A 22,255-nucleotide genomic window follows, 5' to 3' on the forward strand; every position below is an offset into this window, starting at 1 on the left:
ACGTAGATAATGAAAGGATATTTTATCCAACATACATGTCTGTTGAGAATTTGTGTGCAGACACTGACTGAGGAAACGGGATGGACAAGGACTTCTGTCCTCGTCTTCATATTCGGTGTCCTCTGACTGATGTCACAGTGAAAAACATAATACATGTTAACTATGTGACAGAACATCACTTCAAAAATGACCAGACTATCTCTTTAATAATTCAACTGAGTAAGTTTGTTCATAAGTATATTCATAATTTGTTCATACATTTATTAGCCATTACATCATCAATCTGGTCTGAACAAAACAGTTTCTCCAAACTGAGGCAGCTCAAAGAGCTATCTGCAACAGGTAAGATATTAACTGTTCATAACATTTCCTTAAACACCACTTTAAAAGATCCAACCCATTTGTTTTACAGAGAAACGAGGCGTACAAGATGCTGGCTCCATTAATGCAACCCTTTGAACGAAGACATGATATAAAAACAGGCTGAATATTAAACATTCATCCTTTTTTCTTTAACCATTTTGCTGGAGGATGATCTAATTGTTATTCTGAAAATCACGTCCCAATCGGTGTTATATTTCTTACGAGCTCCCTCACCCATCTGATTTCAGCTTTTGCATAATATTCTGCAACGAGCCCCTGAAACGGATCAAAATAGAAACATGAAAGTGACATGTTGCTCAGCAAAAACAAATGGGACCATTACGGGAGAAGGATGTTGATGTAATTAGTCTAAATTAAGAGCAGCACAGTGCGGTGGAAGGGGATGACAGAGTTGCTATGGCAGTAGACAAAGCATAAACTAGCGCTGACAAGAGCATTAAACTCAGAATAAATCGCCCCGAATGAACATTTTTGCTGTTCGGAGATGTGACACGTCTGCCAAATGGCATTATTTACACAGGCAGCCTCTCTGCAACGCTGCCGAGCTGCTCGGCTGACAGGGAAGAGCAATCAGGAGCAACATGGGAGCAGATAAACAGAAAATGAAGTTGGTGAAGGAATCCTCTGAATCCAAAGCCTTTCACTGTCAGTCTGAGCCTGCATTGTTCCAGTCACTGATTAAAGGCCTAGCATTCTTTAAAAGGAATGCACATCACCTGCCAGTTTAAATGCAACGACTTTCAACAACAACCACAACAAGTTTCAGCTCAGAAATCAATAATAATAATAAAGATCATGTGGGAATGTCGGCTAAACCACTCACCCTTTAATTCTAACTTACAAAGCCCTCAATAACCTAGCTCCATCTTATATTACAGATATTATTGTCCCATATTTTCCTAACAGAGCACTTTGCTCTCAGACTGTAGGTTTACTCGTGGTTCCTAGAGTGAGCAAAAGCAGAATGGGAGGAAGATCTTTCAGTTATCAGGCTCCGCTCTTGTGGAACCAACTTCCAGTTTCTGTCTGTGAGGCTGACACTAGTCCTGTCACATGATAAATTAAAATGATCAACTTCATTTTCATTTATCAGATTTACCGTTTCTTCGTGTCTCTCTCTTTCTACTGAAGACACTGGACGACAAAAGGCTCAACTCCAGTGCTCTTCACTGACCCCTCCCTTTCTCGTGCTCTTAAAAATCCAATTTAACCATCCAAAATCGTGTTTTTGGATTGTTAAAAGCAGCTAAGCTGAGAAGTTAAGCTACGAGCTAAGCTAACAGGCTGACCTCAGGGAAAAAACCTCCGTCTTGTCGAAGCTCCAAAATTCACGGTTGAAACCCGTGCCTTCATCTAAAAAAGTTGTTTTTCTCTGTAAAAAGAAGCTGAGAACTTGTTTACTGATTTTTTTTATTAAAAGCTTTGTGTGAAAAATGTTATGCTAAAGAGCTCAAATCACACCGAGCGTCCACCATTTTGAGAACTGAAGAAAGGAAAAAGAGACAGCCCATGTCATGTCAAGGGGCCTCCCTCCCATTTTTCTTAAAGAGACACGCTGCTCGCTCCCTCACTATCCATCCTTCAGTTCAAACAGTTTTATACTGTCATCCAGTGGGCGAAAAAAGGTATTACACACAAAAATTAACCAACATTTCTTCTTAAATTTGGCAATAATTACTAATTACTGTCAAATTTCAAAAAATATTATCGTTTATCGCAATAAATTCTGAGACAATTAATCGCCCAGAAAATATTATCGTGACAGGTCTAGCTGACACATTGTTCAGTTTTAAGACTGGGCTTAAAACTTTCCTTGTTGATAAATCCTATAGTTAGGGTTGGCTTGAGTTTCCTGAGCTACCCCTTAGTTATGCTGCTATAGGCTTAGACTATAGGACAAACTGACCATATTTTCTCAAAGGAATAGTTTGCATTTATATTTCTATCTTAACATATTTTTTGTCTGACCTCCTATAGAAAGTACACCTGGACCTGTCATTCTGTGACCATTTCTCCTTCCTGTTCCTCTCAAATCCCAGCTGGTCGAAGCAGACGGCCGCTTGTCCTGAGCCTGGTTCTGCTGGAGGTGTCTTCCTGTTAAAAGGGAGATTAAAAGGGGAAACTGAGACTAAATGAAGATTCAAAGCATCTGCTGGCTTCCTTAGATCGAGAACTTCTAAGAATGGGTGTTTTTATGTATATGAATGCTTCTGTTCAGTGCCCTGAGAGGACTTCTGTTGTGACTTGGAGCTGTATAAATAAACTGAATTGAATTGGTTTAATTAAACAAGGCGTTTTGTGCCTCTGTTGTTGACAACATGGTGTTTGTGAGCTTCTGGCTGGAAGCAGCAGAATGCACGAGGTGTGTCTGCTCAAAACCTGCGAGCTGAGCTGCGAGACCATCTCTGTAGAGAATGTGAGGCCGTGAGAGTCAGTCGGACACAACAAAGAGTGTGAAACGTTACCTGGGGGGTGTTGCTTTTTAAAGGCCTTGCTAGCTCCCAAAGCAGCACACACTCACATTATTACAGCTGGGAACTGAGCCAGAGCCTTCTAAGAAATGCTGATTAGCCTTCTGGGTAAAATAACATGAAATGACATTATTTGTACCAACGAAACATGCCACGTTTAATAAATCGGGGAAGGAAATTGATGCTAATCTCTTCTGAGAGTGACATTTTAACATTTCATGTATATCCATTGAGCGCACATATTACATGACTACATACAGGTAGTTAGCTCTGGCCCAACTTGGTCATCAGTTTGAAATCACCAGGGCAAAATATAAGGTCAAATAGGGCCTTTATCTGTCTGTCTGTTAGCATAATATCTCATGAACATGGTCAGATTTTAATGCAACATTCAGAAAGTCTTTACTAAGTTGACATGTACAAGTGATTACCAGGGGGAGTCGATCCAGTTAAAGATGGCTGCCATACCATTAGGCCTGTCACGATAAACTTTGCTGGGCGATTAATTGTCTCAGAAATTATTGTGATAAAAGATAATATTGTTTGAAATTTGACAATAATTATTTAGTAATTATTGTCAAATTTAAGAAGAAATTACGGTTAATTTATTTAGCATGTAGTACCTTTTTTGACCACCCGATGGCAGTATAAGATGGTTCGAACCAAAGGATGGATAGCGAGGGAGGGAGCAGCGTGTCTCTTTAAGATAAATGGGAGGGAGGCCCCTTGACGTGACATGGGCTGTTTCTCTTTTCTTTTTGTCAGTTCTCAAAATGGTGGACGCTCGGTGTGGTTTGAGCTCTTTAGCATAGCATTTTTCACACAAAGCTTTTAATAAACAAATCAGTAAACAAGTTCTCAGCTTCTTTTTACAGAGAAAAACAACTTTTTTACACAAACGCACACGTTTAAACTGTGAATTTTGGAGCTTCGACAAGACGGAGGTTTTTTCCCCGAGGTCAGCCTGTTAGCTTAGCTCGAAGCTTAGCTGCTTTTAAAGATCCAAAAACGTGATTTTGGATCTTTAAAACATATTTTAAAGAAAAGAGAAAAAAGTGAAAGGGAGGGGTCAGTGAAGAGCATCAGAGTTGAGCCTTTTGTCATCCAGTGTCTTCAGTAGAAAGAGAGACACGAAGAAACGATAAAGCCGATAAATGAAAATGAGGTAGATAATTTAATTTATCGTGAGATTAACTGATTTATTGTTTATTGTGACAGGCCTACATACCAACAGTCCTTAACCAAAACAGCTATAATTCAGCACTTTTTTAATTAATGTGGTAGTGACAGAATCATTAAGACACGCTAGGTGCCAACATGTTATGACATCACACTATCATGTATGATGCTATCTTCAAGGTTGGACTAACATGCGTAGAACACCATTTCTCATCATTAAATGATCTTAGGTTAAAACTTTAGTAGGAAAGGCACCAGGTAATATGCATCTTTTCAAAAGGCAGGCCTTTATTTAATAAATAAAACTTTGTGTTTTGGAAGAAGCAAAAGTATGAAAATCTGGACGCTAGCTCTGGTTAGCATTAGCGGTGAAGCACGACAAGGGCCAGCTGTTTCGAGAGATATGCAAATAACAGAAGAGCTTTGATGTAAATGAAAAAGCTCCTGCGGCACTAAAGTATCCTTGTGCCAGACCAAAAAAAAAAGAAAAGAAAATCTTGCCAAAAAAAAAAAAGGCAAAGTCTTAATTCTTTAAGAGTGTGAGAGGATGTTGTCATGCTGAGGAGGGACATCCTTCAAGGTTAAAGCTGGATCCACATTTCTGTGAGCATGGTCTCTGGAAACACGATCAGAGAGGAATTCCAGATGAATCAAGAAGATAAAATTAAAAACCAAATCAGAGACTCAACTGGGGAGGAATATGTGCTTTAAGAAACACTCGGGTCATTTTGAGGTGGATTTTAATCAGGCAGGTGTTCAGAACAACCTGTTCCATGATTAAACCAGGAAAGGCAGAATACTTGATTTACTATCAACTGGCAGCTAATAAAACATTGTCTCAGCCAGTATCCAGTTCCACACACCAGTATGTAGGGGTGTCCCAACACTTTTGGCGATGGAAAGGCAGGAGCAAAGTATAAGGCTACCTAAATGTTGACATATTTGGTTTACACTGCAAATCAAATAAAAACGAGCCATAAGTTCAGGGGTAACAGAGAAATAAGACGTTTTAAAGACGTATAGAGCTCATGCAGCTTACATGCATGTTGTGCAGCAAATTTCATTGGTTAGTTTATCAGGAAGTCATGCGATTCCTTTTAAAAGAAGTAAAAATGTCCCTAAAATGATCAAAATTGTTGTTTTGTGCTGCATTCTAACCATCAGATGGATATTTTATTGTTTAAAAATAAATCCCAAACAAAACACGACCCACAAAAAACATGTTGCCACTGACTGAATGATTTCGTGAGTGGCTCTAGTACCTTGGCATCGCACCAGGAAGATGACAAAACTTAATCCAGAGGGTGTATAAAGTGTAAAAAGATCAATTGCCTTCTCACCCTCGTCGATTGGATAACTCTCCAATTCCCAACTGGCATATTGTTTTGAAGCAGGTCGTCCTGCTGCCTGAATCCAATCACAGTCTGGGCTCAGCTACTGAACACACCTGTGTCTCCAAAACTGCCTCCACCTTAAAGTGCGATGTAGCGAGGTCCTGCTCTGAGGGTTTAACGAGGTGAAACGACGAGCCATCCTTAGAGGTTTGGTACGAGGCACGGTACGTCGCTGATGTACCATGCGATGGTCTCATCCTAGTCTTTGTCAGATCTCAATATCTATACAACCAACTATGTGCTCTAATAGCAGGGCTCGATTCTTGGACCCCTTCTGTTTTCACTCTGTCTGCTCCCTTTGGGGTCTATCCTGAGGAAACATGGTGTTTCATTTCACTGCTATGCTGATGATTGTCAGATTTATCTGCCCTTGAAACCTAATAGTTCTTGCTCCACTCATCCTCTGTTAAAATGTCTTGATGACATTAAGGCATGGATAGCTTTAAATTTTTGAAGTTTTAATGATTAAAAAAACTGAAGTCATTGTGTTTAGCATTAGCTCTACTGCTGTCTCTGTTCCTGTTAACCTCGACTCTCTTGATACATATTTTAAGCAGTCTGCTACAAATCTCAGGATGGTTTTAGACTCTGACTTTAAGGCCCTATTTACACAGACACGATGGGGGGAAACGTAGGTTTATTTGTATGTTAATTAGAGGAAAAGGTTTGTGTTGACATGGACGGATTTTGTTACCATGACGGGTCATTAGATGGCGCTGTGAATCTTGTACATTCACCTAATGCGCATGTGTGGTGCCTTGCCACACTCCTTTCCTGTGGGCTAAAAGCTCAGCTAACAACAAATTAAAGCTGGATTTTGAATGAGTCAACAGATTTAATGCCAAGCGGAACCGCTTCAGTTCCACACCGGTCGCTGAGTGGACCAGAACAGTCGACGATGTCGGACTTTACTCCGTGATAATCAGTAGCTGATTTACAGCAGGTAAATCAAATGTTCTTAATAATGTTAACTTGTGTTTACTTCAATCACAGCAGCAGAACCACAGAGAGAAAGCTGCGGATGCACTCAAAATACGCACCGTGTAAACGGCCCCTCAGATTAATAAACAGATTAACTCTGTTCTACAGAAAAGCTTCTTCCAGTTATGGCAGACAGCCAAGTTTAAGTCAGTATCGACCCATTCTGACCTTAAAAAATAGTCCATGCCTTCATTAAAAACCAACTAGACTACTGTAACGTGCTTTATGTTGGGGCCAGTCAGGTCTCCATTTCTCGTCTCCAGTTTGTCCAAAATGCTGCAGCTCGGCTCTTAACCAGGAACTCATAGGTTTGATCACATTACACCAGTTTTGTCCTTTCCTCACTGGCTCCCTGTACATATCAGAATTGATTTTTAAATTCTCCTGTTGACCTTTAAATGACCTTGCACCCTCATATCTCTCTGAGCTACTGGAACCATATGTTCCTTCTCGAGGTGCTGAGATCATCTAACCAGCTGCTTTTGGTTGAAGCTCAGAGGAGATCAGGCTTTTTCAGTCGTGGGTCCTAAACTCTGGAACAACCTGCCCCCCAACGTTAGACAGACCACGTCACTTCCTGTTTTTAAATCTCTCCCTAAAACACATCTGTATTCACTGACAGTTAACACAGTGTGAGTTGATTTAGTATTTCATTGTTTTTGTTTGTTTTTCTTTTGCTTTTAATTACATCTCGTTATTTTTTTCTTTAACTACCGAATTTGATCTGATTGTTAAGCTCTTTGGTAACAGCTGCTGTTTTAAATGTGCTTTATAAATAAATCTGACTTGAATAATGCTAATAGCATCAGGTTGTACTACTTGGCAAGTTTCTGTCCATTGTGAAGGAACAAACAAGTACCGTCACTGCACGGGCCCTACAGAACCTCAGATAGTTTACTTTGACTTGTAACATTGCTCTGAAACAAACAACCAGACCGACCTAGCTGAGAAGCGTGTAGGCCTTGGCTGGACCTCCTCCTCCTTTCTGCTCTGTGTTCCAAAACTTCAACGCTCATCTCCCCATTGCTGGAACTAGAACTGGTGGTCCAATCCCCCAGGCTGGCTCCGTCGTGCTGCTGCGGTGTCCCGGGGCTCGGCGGACTGTGGTGCGCATGCTGCACCCGGTGTCCGGACCTCTCTCGGGGGTTGGGTGGAGGCGGGGTCAGGGGCAGGGGTTTCAGCTCCTGGTATTGCAGGGCTAATTCCAAAAGTGGTCTAGGGAGCGGCACAGTGGTGGAGAAGGTTATGAGGTCATCCACAGTTGGGGGGTCTGATATTAGGGGCTTAGGGTGGGAGATCTCAAGTTCGAAGGAGGTGCGGTCCTCTAAAGAGGGAAGGTTAGTTCGAGGGGGCACCCTGGGGGGAATCTCCAGACCTCGACCTAGTCCTATGGAAGCCAAGATGGAGCCAGTGCCCAGCAGAGCTCGGTGTGTATTCTTAATCATGCTGCCAAAGGAACCCCTCTCAGGCATGGGGGAGCCTGCTGGGGAGTACCCCCCTTCTTCACTGCCTGAGTCTCCCTGAGAGGAGGGAAACCGTAAACTGTCCTTTATCGACGAGCCTGAAGAGAGAGAGAGTTTAAAGAGAACAGAACTATGAGACATAAAAGAGATGAGTCAACGCATTTATTATTCATCGAGCGTCTATTTATAATTCAACCTCATGTGAGTTTTAACACGGTTAACCACGCAGATGGTGGCTGGAACAGTGATGGAGGGTGCAGTACCGTTCTGAGCTGATGGGGTTGGAGTGGAGGGTCGGTACGCCTCAAAGTCATCCCTGGACTCTCCATTTTCATTGCTGTCAGACTCCAGGAGCTTGGCCCTCATCGACAGACTAAAAGCAGACAGAATTTAAATCAGGAGTTGAGTTAAGCAGAGCCACATCACAGTCCTGTGAAGATGTGGGAGGAAACACAATGATCGTGGCGTACCTGCTTTCCTGGGGACTGAGCCGCAGGACTTTAGGGCTTATGGGACTCTTTGGGCTCTGAGGCCTCCAGTGGGGACTCAACCTTAGGTCACCATTATATTGCTTGAGAGAGGGGGGCTCTAGGGGCCGAACTGGGCTGAGACCAAACGAACTGCTGCTCACACTGGGACCGACTGCAGGGACTGAAAAAAATAATGTAGAAAGCAGAATAAAATTAGCATGAGTATATTTTTTTAAACTCTAATGTGAAAAGTGCTTTAAAAGCTGGATTTTACCAACAAATCAACACAGCTCTGCAATCATCTCCAACACAAAGAACTCAAACTGACTTGTGGAACAGCTCGACTTCTATTTTTTCTACTAGTTCAACAAAGTTGGGAGTCCCAATTAACTCTAAAACCGATCGTGTGGATGCAGTCTACACCTTAGACATGCTTCACAAGGCCAAACGTGTGATGAGAGGGAGCCAGCGTCACCTTGGAGAGTGAGGGGAAAAGATGAGATTGCACCTGCCAAGTTCTGGCAAGATCTCAGCACTTCCCCTCCAAACCACCGTGTTGTTGTTAAGGCAAAGTGTGTGAACAGCATTTAGTCACATGTACGGTGTGTACACACTCCTGCAACATCTGTCAACTTTCTGTCACAGTTTGAGAGACCTTATGGATTATTATCTCAGCACAGAAAGTAAGGTTACTGTAGAAACAGCACCAGCACTCTGACTCAGCACATTTCCAAAGGTCTGATTGTTCTACGACTAAAAAATGTCATTATTTTAGTAGAACATATTAGAACAAAGATATTTCTACAGAATATGCTCTGTAACTTATGCTGAGGGAAACTGGGGAGTGGTGGCACAGAGGTTAGAGAAGGTGGGCCTGTGATCGGAAGATCGCTGGTTCAAGCCCCGGTACAGACATAAAAAATGTGGGTGGGGTAGGCAAAGCACCCACACCTGCCCCCACCCTCATTCGCCCCACTTTGAGCCCATGAGCAAGGCCCTTAACCCCCATCTGCTCCCTAAACAGGTCTCTCTTGAAAATGAGTTCTCGTGGCTCAATGAGACTACCTGGATAAATAAAGGGTCAATGAACAAAACAAAAACAACACAGAAGGTCTTTGATTTCTTTTTTTGAGACACTGAATCATTAACTGGAAACTCAATCTTGTTATAATTTATAGTTTGGTGGGGAATAATACTTTGATATATCAGAAAGTTTCTTTAAAACCGTTCTCTATAAAGTCACTGTTTGGAATCTAAAAAAGTTAAGTCTGGTCCTCTGGACATTCAAAAAACAAAACAAAGCAAAGAAAAATTTTAAAAAGTAGAAACGTTTCATTTTTCATCCGAAAGACTTCCTCAGTCTGAGGTGGTTTTGGTTGCCAGCAGCAAACTGGTTGATCCACTCTGAGAAGGTGCTATTTATAAGACTGAGCTGAATACAGCACCTCAGACTGAGGAAGTCTTTCGAATGAAAGATGAAACGTTTCTTTTTTTTGTTGTTGTTGTTCTTGTTGTTTTGCTCTGTTTTGTTTTTTGAATGTCCAGAGGACCAGATTGAACTTTTTTAGATTTTTCTACCTGGATTATTGAGCATGCATCAGAATCACTGGAAGAAAATAACTTATGCTACCAACATTGAGAATCGGCTAAAGCTCATCACACTGGCAGCCTCCTGACGAGGAAAAGATGCTAACTAAAACCAGCTTTGAGTCTATTCATTCTATAAAAAATTAAAAAAAAAAGGGTTGGTTTGAGCTCCTCGTTATCTAATTTGTCAGAAAATGAGACAATGGAATTGAGCTCAGCAGACGAATGCAAATGTCTGTTCTCACGACAAATGTCTCTTTTAGACCCCGGAGATAAATCACTGATAGCTCCGAAGAGGGCGAGCATAAATAAGTTCTAAACACGTTTTAATGACAGCTACACACGGCTCAATGACTTCCATTAGAGAGTCGTTTGGAAATTTAAAAAGCCCGTCCACTATTTAATGACTAAATGAAGCAAGAAGATGCTTTACATTTATTTACCACTTCTCTGCAGATACATTATTTTCTACCACAATCTGTTCTTCTGTGTTAACCTCTGTGGTGACTGCTTAGTAAAATCCTTTTCACTGTTTGTTTTTGTTTCGATAGAAAGCGCCGGAACGCTCAGGCCGGAGGATCCCTCAGCAGAGACCTCAGGACGTCGGTGTGAGAGCCTGACAAGCAGCAGAGTACTGTAAACCTCTGCAACCCTTCTTAACCTCCTCTCACAGAGAAATGAATCCCCCTCACGCCTATTTGTGATTCATCCAACCGCACCGTGACCACTGCGTGCATATCAAACTGGCTCTGCCCAAGACATTTAGAAAACATGCAGCTGAACGGCGCCCTCTCCTGCCGAGACCAAGTATCTGCAAACAGGAGGAGGGAAAATGTGCTGAACTGCTGAGAGGAAGTCAGACAATATTTAGACTGGAACAGACTGTAGAGAAGGGAAAAGGGTGTGTGTGAGAGACAGACCATGGAGGGAAGAGTTGGAGAGAGAGAACAGGAGGCCCACGGGGAGTCAGGGGAAGACAAAAGACGGGAACATGAACGATGGAATACGTTAAAGTCCTCTCCTCTCCATGTGTCTTTCTTAAAGCAAACAGTAAATACAAATATGCCGTGTTTCTGCACATAAGACTGCGGTGGTGGAGGGGGGGAGGCGGCTTCACTCACGTTGGATTGCACGAAACCGAGGGCCGATTGAAGGCGAGGAACCCGAACCCAAATCAGGAGAGTTCCTCCTCTTTTCCAGACCGGGAGACGCCTGAACCGTAATCTTATGGATGAAATCTGTAAAACACACAAACACGCATAGAACTTGATGTCAAACGTTCATATAGTTGTTAAAGTTAAATTAAAAGTTCTAAAAATGCAAACATGACGCTTCATCTTGGTGCATATTAGACGTGATGTGCTTAAATGTGGAGAAAACCAATTCAGCTCAAATCAGTTCGTTTATATAGCTCCAAGTGACAACAGAAGTCATCTCAGGACACTGAACAGGAACATTCACATCCATAGAAAAGCCAATTAATAAAGTTCTCTATCTAAGGAAGCAGCAGACACGATGAATCTTCACTTTGTCACAGTCTCCCATCCTGAACAAGAACAAACTGGAAAGAAAAAACTCCCTTTTAACAGAAAGAAACCTCCAGCAGAACCAGGCTCAGGACGAATGGCCATCTGCTTCAACCAGCTGAGTTTGAAAGGAACAGGAAGGAGAGACAGAAAAACACAGAATGGCAGGTCCAGGTGTACTTTCTATAGGAGGAAAGACAAAAACATGTTAAGATCGAAATATAAATACCAACAGGTAGAGTGGAGCAAGTAAAGACAGCAGCAGAGTGAGGAAATGTGGTCAATTTGTCCTCCAGCAGTCTAAGCCTATAGCAGCAAAACAAAGGGACAGCTCAGGAAACCAAATTGACCCTCAATATAAGATTGAGCAAAAAGGAAAATCTTAATCCCAGTCTTAAAACTGGGCAATGTGTCAGCCTCACGGACAGAAACTAGAAGTTGGTTCCACAAGAGAGGAGCCTGATAACTGAAATATCTTCCTCCCATTCTGCTTTTGGGAACTCTAGGAACCACAAGTAAACCAGAAGTATGAGAGCAAAGTGCTGTTAGGAAAATACGGAACGATATCCGTAACCTAAGATGGAGCTAGGTTGTTGAGAACTTTGTAGGTTAGAAGTAAGATTTTAAATTATATTCTGGATTTGACAGGGAGCCAATGGAGAGAAGCTAAAACTGGAGAGATATGATCTCTCCCACTAACTCCAGTTAAGACTCTGGCAGCAGCATTTTGGATCAACTGAAGACGTTTTAAAGAAGTATTTGGACACCCAGATAATAAACCATTGCAATAGTCCAGTCTAGACGTGACAAATGCATGAACCAGTTTTTCTGCATCATTTTTAGACAAGATGTTATAAATACTAAATAAATTGGTAATAATACTAATAAATAATGTTGTTGTCCATTTCTGTTTTTGCTTAAGGTTTAATTGAGAGCTAACATTATTTAATTCAACCTTCCAAGCTAGTATTTATTAAAAACACAGGTGTCAGACAGCAGCTTGTTGAGGCTAACACAGCTAAAAACAAGCTTAAATGTCCAGTTTGCTTCACAAGGCCATTCAGAATGTGAATTTAAAGATTATATTGTATTTAATCTGAAACTGCCAATAATGACAACTGTAATGTATATTAACTACTTATATATTTATGACAATATGATACACTGTCCGAATCTGTTGGTAGTGACTTTTTATTGTAAATAGCCTTAGTCTAACTATAATAACCAGTGCACAAGAAATTATTTAAATCTGTCAGTTCTGTAATTCTGCATTATGGTAGAGTTCTCCTTCACACCAACTTTTTTCTCATTTAATAAATGTTCATAAATGAACCCCAATTAATTTGTTTTTTTAATTATTATTATTCATGCTCTTTTTTGAATTGGTAAAACTGACTTTCAGATTAGTAACTTTATTTGCGGTGACTCCTTTTAATTTCTTGTATATTCAAAACTAAAAACGTCATATTTTGAGAGCCACACTTGAAATACGTGATGACTGTACAAGATGACAGGGCTTTTGTTTTATTTGTTTTCTAACTATCACTCAGGTCGGAGGCAATGTGTTTGACACAACAGTACTTTGTCTAGCTATTTTACGGTCACTAATGGTGTGCCACAAGGCTCAGTTTTAGGACCCAATCTTTTTACAATTTATATAAATAATGTAGGTCAAAACATTCCTGATGCCTCTTTGCATCTCTATGTTGACAATACAGTTTATTGCTCAGCTAACACAGTTGTCAAGGTTTTCCAGCTGCTACAGTCTGCATTTGACATCATTCGGTCCGACTTATTCCATCTCAAGCTGGTGCTCAATGCTGATAAAACCAAAGGGATGTTGTTTTACAACAAATAGTCTGTGCCAGCAACTCTTCCTCCTATCTCATCCACGCATGGTATTCCTATTGAATTTGCGAATTCTTACAAATACTTGGGAATTTTAATTGATACACATCTCTCTTTTAAACCACATATTGAAAACCTGATAAAGAACATAAAATTAAAACTGGGTTTCTTTTTTCAGAAATAGATCTTGCTTAACTCTCAATGCCAGAAAACGCTTTGTAACTGCTACCTTCCTTCCAGCCATTGATTATGCTGACATTATTTACATGAATGCCCCCGCCATCTCCTTGCAGATGTTGGATGTTGTCTATCATGGTGCACTAAGATTCATAACTGGTTGTAACTACTGTACCCATCACTGCACCCTGTACTCATTGGTCAGTTGGTTATCATTATGTACATGTAGGCTCTCACACAGGTTCATTTTCATCTATTACCTGCAGCGTTCCCTCAGTGTGGACTGAACTTGGCAAAAAGGCCTTTACCTATTCAGCTTCTGCAACCTGGAACATTTTGAACTGAAGTTGTCCACCTTAATTTCTTTAAGGGTTTTTAAACATTTGATAATGTCAATAGAAAAATCAAAGCAAATATGTTCTTGTTTTTAGTATTTCACCCTGTTTTACGGTACACTGACTTGTTTTATACACTATTCTTATTTTAACTGCATTTTTACTGTAGTTTATTGTTGTCATTGTCTGCTGTTATTGTTGTCTGTACTTTATATGTTCTGTCTGGAACAGGTCTCTCTTGTAAACGAGTCCTCGTGATTCAATGAGACTAACCTGTATAAATAAAGGCTGACTGAATTTTGTTCTTTTGTCAAAAAATAAATAAAAGAAAAGGGGCACATATATTATAATTTATTTAAATCATGAAGTCAGAGAACAATTTTAAATAAAGTTTAAATCATTTACTAGATCTGTAGATTGAAACCCAAAAGTAATCATTTGAAAGTGCAAGTTTTTAGGAACCGGTAATTCATTAGAAGATTTAATAAATACTTCCATTCCAGTCGTTCATCAAGCTCAATTTAGGCACCAACTTGAAGCAATGGCTCAGTGCACTTAATCTGAAGTATGTGTGGTTGCTGCTGAAAGACGCAAGCGATTTTGCCATTACAGAGGCAGCCACACAGGCAGGAAAACGGTTTAATAAGACATTACCTGAGACTAATACACGTTGTTGTAAAATAAACCCTAAATTAAAGTGCACTCATTATATTTATTTCCTTCTCCCAATTTGTTATTTGTACTGTCATCTTTCTTAATTACTTCTTAAAAACTGGTTTGTGCTGAGGAATTAATAATCTACCCTCTGAAATGACTCAAAGGAGCACAGCTGGCCAGAATTCTTCCAGAAGTAGATTAAAAAAAAGGTCACAACAATTTTCTAAATGTTAACTTTGTCTTTTTCCCCCCCATAAAGTCAAATGCTACATCAGCTAACACCTTAGCTAGTTAGATAAAAAACATTAAAAGGATCATGTAGACATTTTGAAGTGGAGTTTTGTGGAAAACTTGTGAACAATGAATATCTTATCTGTTGCAGATAGCTCTTTGAACAGACAGACTGGAAAAAAGGAGATTATGTTTCACTTGATTAATGAGCTAATGGCTAGTCTATGCTAAAGTAAACTTCTGAAATCACTAAACTTTGTAGCCTTTCACGTGAACACTATTTCCTATGACCTGTAAATTACGGTCACACCGTACGGTTATTGACATTGAGTTTTGTGGCTATTTGTTATCGCAAATAGCGGCAGCAGCAAGCTAGAGTATTCCCAGTCTTCCAACTGAATAATTATAACTTTTCTGCTGAAACAACATGGAACTGTGAAACTGTCAGCAGGTGGAAAGCTTTAAATATTAGCATTAGCATATTTTTTACAAAGGCTGAGATCCACTTTAGTCTTGGTTCAAACTAGCCGTTAGCTAGTTTTACATACTCCAAATCAAATTCTACTTTGTTTACTTCTTGAAGTCATTTCAAGAGCTAGGTATAAAAACATTATAACTAAATTTGCTCGTGTTTCTACAAAACTCCACCTCTAAAATCTTTACACCGCTTTTATAAGCCCGGTAGCTAGCATGTCAGGATTTGAGCAACTGTATTTTTCGCTGTATAAGTTGCACCTTTTACATAAATTAACATGCCCCGTGACTTAAACAGTGAAGCGACTAATTTATAATTTTTCCCATATTTATAACCCAATTTTTGGCTGAGATCTGACAATTTCATTAATTTTGACATGGAAAATATTGAACACTATCATTTTCAGCCACTAGAAGGCACTCAACTAATATGGCAAGGCAAGTGTCTCATTAATAGGTAAAAGTGGCTATTAATGAGACACTTGGCTTGCCATACAGAGCCACTTTTGTCTTGCTCCGGAACTCCTGGAGAAAAAAGTCAAATCAGCTACATTTCTCCGCACCGCTCAGGCGAAATGCAGCTGATTTGACCATTAAAGTGCATTTATTAAGGAAAAGTTCAACTAAGACACACCTTTATTATAATTTTGAGCAAACAAATAATAGTTTTTAAGTGTTAATCTTGTTAAATTATTGTTAAATTCCTCTCGTGCGTGCTCCCGTGGCCACCATTTGGCAGCCAATCAATTTTTGGCACAACACCGGCCCACATTTCCAGATAGTTAGTGGTGAAGCATAATAGATGTGACATATACAGCGAAGCAATGTATTTGTGGTTTTTTCCACTTTATTGGACATATTTGGACTGATGCGACGTATACGGCGGAAAATACGGTACTTGGTGGACATTCATATTTTTAAAATTCATATAATTGTTGCGAAATCATTTGCTGCTTTGAATATTCAGCTGCATTAAGAATGTAAAAAAAAAATGCTGCTGCAAAGCCTCCATCAGTCAAGAATACCATTTTTCTTTTTATCTTTGAAGGATTATACAACATAATTTTAATTCCCAGCATTATTTTCCAAATTATTCTTTTAGCACAGCTTTACAAGTATGAACAACTGCACTTTATCACGTGTGTTGTTTGTGTAAGTGACAAATAAATCCCCTGTGTGAGCGAGTAAATCCACTGTGTTTACATCTTGATAATAAAGCACATTGTAGAGGCTCCTTTGGGGTATAAAGTGAGAGGAACGAGCACATAATAATAGAACTGGTCAGACTAAAAATGGCCGCTCAGATATGGTGAGAATGAGAGTAAAAAAACACCAACAGGGGAACAGGAGGGGAAAGGAAGGCATCTCGAAAAAGAAAGAGCGAGCGAGGCCTCAGTATATCCATGGACAGGAAGCGGCGAGGCGTGGTTGGCTCGTTCCCCCCTCTCATCAACCCCCCTCCTACCACCACCGCATCACCGCCCTGCTGCTGCTGCTGCTGGGAAAGGCCTGACCACAGCACACACACACACACACACACACACACACACACACTGACAAACACACACACAGACACTGCATTTACGCATGCTTGCTCAGCCCAAAATACACTGAGTGGAGCATTGAAACATGGGATGGGAACTGCTGCTGCTGTCTGTGGGACTGTCAGAGCAGGAAACACACATTTAGCAGCAGTCAGGTGAAAATCAGGGAGAACAGCAGCAGCTCAGACGGTGGTGATTTTAGCCTCATTTTAGAGATGCTCAAAAAATGCTAAATTTTAACTCAGCACCTCTGAAAAATTAAGAAACCATCATTAGGATTTTGTAACAGCTTTGTTCTCAAACCATAAATTCACCAAAATATTGAATAAATTTGGAATAGATGATGACCGTCTTAAACGGGCCAGTAAATATGATTTTTTTTTTTGCATGAGTCGGATCCGCAACACCACCTGTCAATCAATCCAGCAGGCTTGTCAACAACTGACGAATCAGCAAGCTCAATTTGTCCCCAAGTGAAACGCCCCTTACCTGCAGAAGCTCCACCCACTTTCTCTTTGACAATTTTGTGGGGTTTTGCCTTATGAACACTTTGCGGTCAGAGGGATTTGGTGAAAAATCATCTGAAAAAATGTTTAAATGTTGTCAGTGGAGATTCAGACACGTGTTACCTGATGTGTTTAGAGGTTGTAATACAGTTTATGTCATTTCCAAAAGTTCCACTGAGTCTGGAAAATTGTAGAAGATGATCAAGTCCTGCAGCCGACCTCATGAGCAGCTGAATACGTGATAAACAGGAAGTACCACATGTTCATCTGTACGAAGGTAACTGCAGATAAATCCTCATTTTTTTTGTCATAGTTACATTGTATACTTAATGGTTGAACTGAAGGTTAATTTAAAGATAGTTGTTTTTTTTGTGTGTTTTACATGTAGATACATGTTGTAACTTCTGGTTGCATAAGTTTAGTCTTTGTTATGATCAGTTAAAACTAAACTGATTTTGTACAAAGTGTTTATTAGGTTGTGTAATGTAAAGCAGAGCGCTATATCTGTAGCATCTTAGCTAGCACTAGCTTAGTGCTACATTAGTGCTAGCAGTTATTGACAGGGGGAGCTGTTGGTCAGATTACTTCTTGTGCCGTGCTCTCGAAAATAGTTGAATCAAGTGTTTACTTATGGAGGTAAACAGAATGCAGGAAATGGCATCTACTTTATTTAAAATTTTCTGAGGGAGGACCCCAAGAACCCCACCCCCCACCCCACCATCAGTGTATCCCCCCAACTTTACAAATGCTTCTGACACTAATGGCCAAGAGTCATTGTCAGCACTGGGGGGCTGAGCACCCCTAAAGGTCAGCTTCTAGAACCGCCCCTGAGCTCAGTTTGTTGGTGGCTCCGTTACACTGAAAGCTTCTAGCTTTATGGTTTGATGCTGGCTTTCTACTAAAAGGTTAAAGGTTGAGTGACGCACCTTGGGGCATGCTGATCTTCTCGCCGTTCTTGCCCTTGAGCTTGTGCTTCTTGAACGTGCCCTTCCTCTTCTTGACGTTGGGCTTCTCCTGGTTCTGGTTCAGGTGCAGGATGAGGAGGCTGAGCTCGCGCTCGAACACGTCCTGCTCCCACTGGGCCAGCTGCTGCTCGCGCTGCCGCAGGAACTCTTCGTGGGACTTCTGCTCCAGCGCCGCCCGCTTCAGCTCTTCCTCGCGGCACCGCAGCTCCTGGTGGAGGAGGAAAGGCAGGTGGACGGAGCGTCACTCCCAGCTCTTACTCATGCATGACTGGGATTAGACATTTGTAGTGTAATCCCGAGGGAATATGAGACATGTAGATGTTTTGGGCCTGTTCAAAAAGCACGATCAGTTTCTGCTCCTGGGATTTTATATTACGTACTTTAACGACCTGAACTCGTTTTTTAATAGTGGTTCTGATAACACACGGAGATGCTCGGCCGTGTTGGACGAGAGCAGCCACTCTGAGGAGCACAGACAAGCAGACCCCCATTTAAGATGAGTCGCAGCGCTCATCGTTTTAGGCCTCTGCTGATGATTTCTGCACCGCACACTATCTGACAGTTTGATCTTAAGAAGAGCGGGTGTTGGATTAGAAACTTAAGAATTCACAATATTAGGAAAACAAGATATTTCCTCTCCTTCTGTCGTCACGACCCTCCCAACGCTCAGCATGTGTTGTGGCATCTCAACCACTAAACTGAGCGTGGGCATCTGGAGCCGGTCCATTTCATGGACCAAGTATATTATGTGCGGCAGAAGCATGAATGTAATGGTCTAAAATTTATTACATCTAAAGCCAGTATCTCACTGGGCTGACTGTCGGAGACGAGCTACTCAAACTGTGAAAAAGAGTTGCAGTCTCACTGAATTCTGTCTACCGTACTTTCCACCATACACGTCGCAGCGCCCTGTAAGTCGCATCACTACAAATATGTCTGATAAAGTTGAAAAATCCATAAATAAGTCACTTTGCCGTATATGTCGCATCTAATACGCATCACTGCTGACCACTCAGAAATGTGGGCCGGCATTGTGCAAAAAAAAAAAAAAAAAAAAAAAAATCGATTGGCTGCCAAATGGCGGCCGCGGGAGCGTGCACGGGAGGACTTGAAAAAGAAGTTAACAAGATTAACATTGAAAAACAATTATTTGTTTGCTCGACTTTACAGTAAAGGTGTGTCTCAGATGAACGGTTACTTAATAAATGCACTTCAATGGTCAAATCAGCTGCATTTCAAAAGCCGATACGCGGAAACATGAACACGCAGAGGGCGACTTGCTGTCCATTTATTCGAAATTTAACAAGATAAACACCTAAAAACTATTTCTTTGCTCGACTTTACAGTAAAGGTGTGTCTCAGTTGAACTTTTACTTAATAAATGCACTTCAATGGTCAAATTAGCTGCATTTCGCCAGGGCGGTGCCGTGAAATTAAGCTGGTTTGACGGTTGCTCCAGGCAGATGATGGTGGCAGTGTATGGCAAGCCGATTGTGTCATTAACAACCACTTTTACCCATTATATGATTGTTTATTTTGCTTTCACTGACCCAGAGATACTACAGAGCTGTGGGAGCCCCGTGAGTCCATTAATGATGTCCAACTTTGGGAGATGCCAACAGGAGTCAGACGTGGAATGTCCAATGCTGCAGCCTGCATGCATGCGAAACAGCATTGTTGTACTAAATGTTGGGGGGGGGGGGGGGGTAGCACTCTGAGATGACTGTGGTAAACTGGTTCTATATAAACTGAACTGACTGATTCACTTTCCAAACCATGAATGGATTACACATTTTCTGTCAATGATTTAATTGTTACACTTTACTTTTAGTTAGCACAGCATTTGGATTTTGGTTATTGAATGCATCACCATGACATCATTAAGAAAATGTTTGTGTTGTTCCCGTCTGATTTTAGTATCCCCGAGTAATTCATAACCATCTGCTCACAACAGACTCATGTTCAGGCTGCTGTTTAATATACCGTATTATATTGTTTAGTGTGTATCCTAGATCCTTGTATACTGTTTCTTTTAATACTTCATATTTTTGCCATTTTTGGGTGTAACTGGGACCCTGGGTTCACAATTTCGTTCCACCTCATGTACCACATGTGCTGTGAATGACAATAAAGTCTCCTTGTAATGAGGAGCAGGAGAATGAGAGGCTAAACGGGAGCCGAAAGATTTCTGATGGATCAAGTTAACCAACTAAGCCTTAGCCCTTACTTTCTCTTTGGCCCGCAGTTCATCGAACATGTCCTGAATCTCCAGCTTCCAGTCCTCCTGCAGGGAGTGGAAGGACTCCTGGGGCATCTCTTCCTTCACTTGCTGCTCCAGGGCAGTCAGCTGGGCCAGGATGGAGTCAAAGTTGGGTCTTCGATGAGGGTCCTGGTCCCAGCACTCTGTCAAAAATACAGCAAACTCGATGGGATTCAGAGCATGGAAAACATTGATCTTCAGCAGCATAAAGCTGAAGCAAACTGTCCATGTGGTCTTTAACTAGTGGATCAGAATCAGCTTCTGTCAGTACAACTTCTCTACTCTGGAGCCTGATTTCAAGGCCTCCATTAGGCCAGATGACACCCTCACATGGATGTTTCTCTGTTCCATAAGATTTAATGAATATCCTGTGATGCCAGTTATTTTTATTTACACGTGTTTCAGGCATTTCACGGCAGCAGATTGCAGAGACAAGCTGATCCCTTTACTCCAAGTGTTCCGCTTAATTAACTTGCTTTGGGGAGTTTCGCATAATTTGCTACAAAACTTTGAGCATAATAAGCAGATCAAAAACAAATGCATTCATTAATTAATCCACTGAGGTGGCCACCGGTGGTTTGGAGCATTCATCTTAGTGTTTTTAACCCAACTAAATATGACAAGCTGATGTGGAGGAGGAAGGAGTGCAAGCTGCCTGAGTTTCATCCAGGTGGTGTTTCAACGTGGAACTGACAGAGAACATGAACATAAAGCAGGTCCAGAACGCACCCTCTCTGTGTTCATGTTAACAGGATCCAAGCGTTGTGAAAAACGATTTCATACCCAACAGACGGCATTTAAACCCCACCTGACATGAGCTGAGCAAACGGCTCAGGACACGTGGACGGGATGGGCAGGGTGAGCTTGTTGACGGCGACACCGTAGGCGACAGCGAGACCGTCGATCCCCCTGTAGGGCACCTCTCCTGTCAGCAGCTCCCACAGCAGAACACCATAACTGCGAACAGAGAAACACACATATGTCGTGAAACACGCGTCGCTATACGGCAACATCACTTGCTGTGAGACAAAACAGGTGATTAAGCTGAATAAACGAGCACTCCGTGAAGAAATGCATTTCACCTGCTGCATTCTGTGACAAAGTCCAAAAAGAAACGTGGGGACGTTCATGAAGCATTCACTCTGTTGATACAATTCTCTTCTGTACGTTTTTCAGCATCTTTCTCGTTCCACAGTTTTTGTGCCATTTCAACAAATCACAGATCAAAACGTTCAGCTCTTTCAGGACAATCCTGCTATGACTTTTGGTATTGGTACAACTTTAGCTTTTTTATAAATATTTAGCCTTTTCTGCCTTTTCTTCCCCACATAGAAATGAATTGAGCTCATTTTACATCCTTCAGATATTTAGATCAGTTTACAAACTTCTACTGCTCCTTTCACATTTTGTTCTGCTTCAGCTTCTTTCAGCTTCCTTGTGCAAATTTTAACTTTTTTCAGCTACTTTCAGCTGTTTGCTCAGTTGTTTTGTGCCCCTTTCAGATTCTTTCTGCTAACAACATTTTGTGCTTCTTCTAACTTATTTCTGCTAAATTTCAGCTTGTGGTGCTCTTTTCAATTTATTTCTGCAAATTTCAGCTTTTCCCACTATTTAAGCAATTATTTAGCTGTTTTTATGCTAATTTTAGCTTTTTTGGCTTATTCCATATTTTTTGCAATCAAACTTTTTTCAGCCTAATTCAGCAAAAATGTGCGCTCTCCACATTCTTCTGGTAATTTAGGTTTATTTCTGCCTTTTTTAGATACTTTTCGGCTGTTTTTTTTTTGTTGTTGCTAATTTCAG

At 41.0% G+C, this 22,255-nt stretch overlaps 2 protein-coding genes across 2 annotated transcripts in view; one reads left to right on the plus strand and one right to left on the minus strand.

Annotated features, from left to right (window-relative positions):
• Positions 1-22,255, plus strand: part of LOC119414734 (neurexin-2) — a 1,264,057-nt gene that overhangs the window by 981,305 nt on the left and 260,497 nt on the right. The gene's annotated exons all lie outside the window — the stretch shown is intronic.
• LOC119408326 (mitogen-activated protein kinase kinase kinase 11) overlaps positions 1-22,255 on the minus strand; it is an 85,305-nt gene that overhangs the window by 3,587 nt on the left and 59,463 nt on the right. Inside the window, exons 3-9 of the mRNA XM_037675126.1 lie at positions 21,261-21,409; positions 20,420-20,595; positions 18,154-18,400; positions 11,051-11,167; positions 8,343-8,523; positions 8,136-8,245; positions 7,350-7,970 (exon numbers count right to left, since the gene is read on the minus strand). Coding sequence (XP_037531054.1) covers positions 7,350-7,970; positions 8,136-8,245; positions 8,343-8,523; positions 11,051-11,167; positions 18,154-18,400; positions 20,420-20,595; positions 21,261-21,409 — 1,601 coding nt within the window. The remainder of the gene's footprint in view (positions 1-7,349; positions 7,971-8,135; positions 8,246-8,342; positions 8,524-11,050; positions 11,168-18,153; positions 18,401-20,419; positions 20,596-21,260; positions 21,410-22,255) is intronic.

This window comes from Nematolebias whitei, chromosome 1, assembly GCF_014905685.2.
Source record: "Nematolebias whitei isolate Nwh7 chromosome 1, NemWhi1, whole genome shotgun sequence".
NCBI lineage: Eukaryota > Metazoa > Chordata > Actinopteri > Cyprinodontiformes > Rivulidae > Nematolebias > Nematolebias whitei.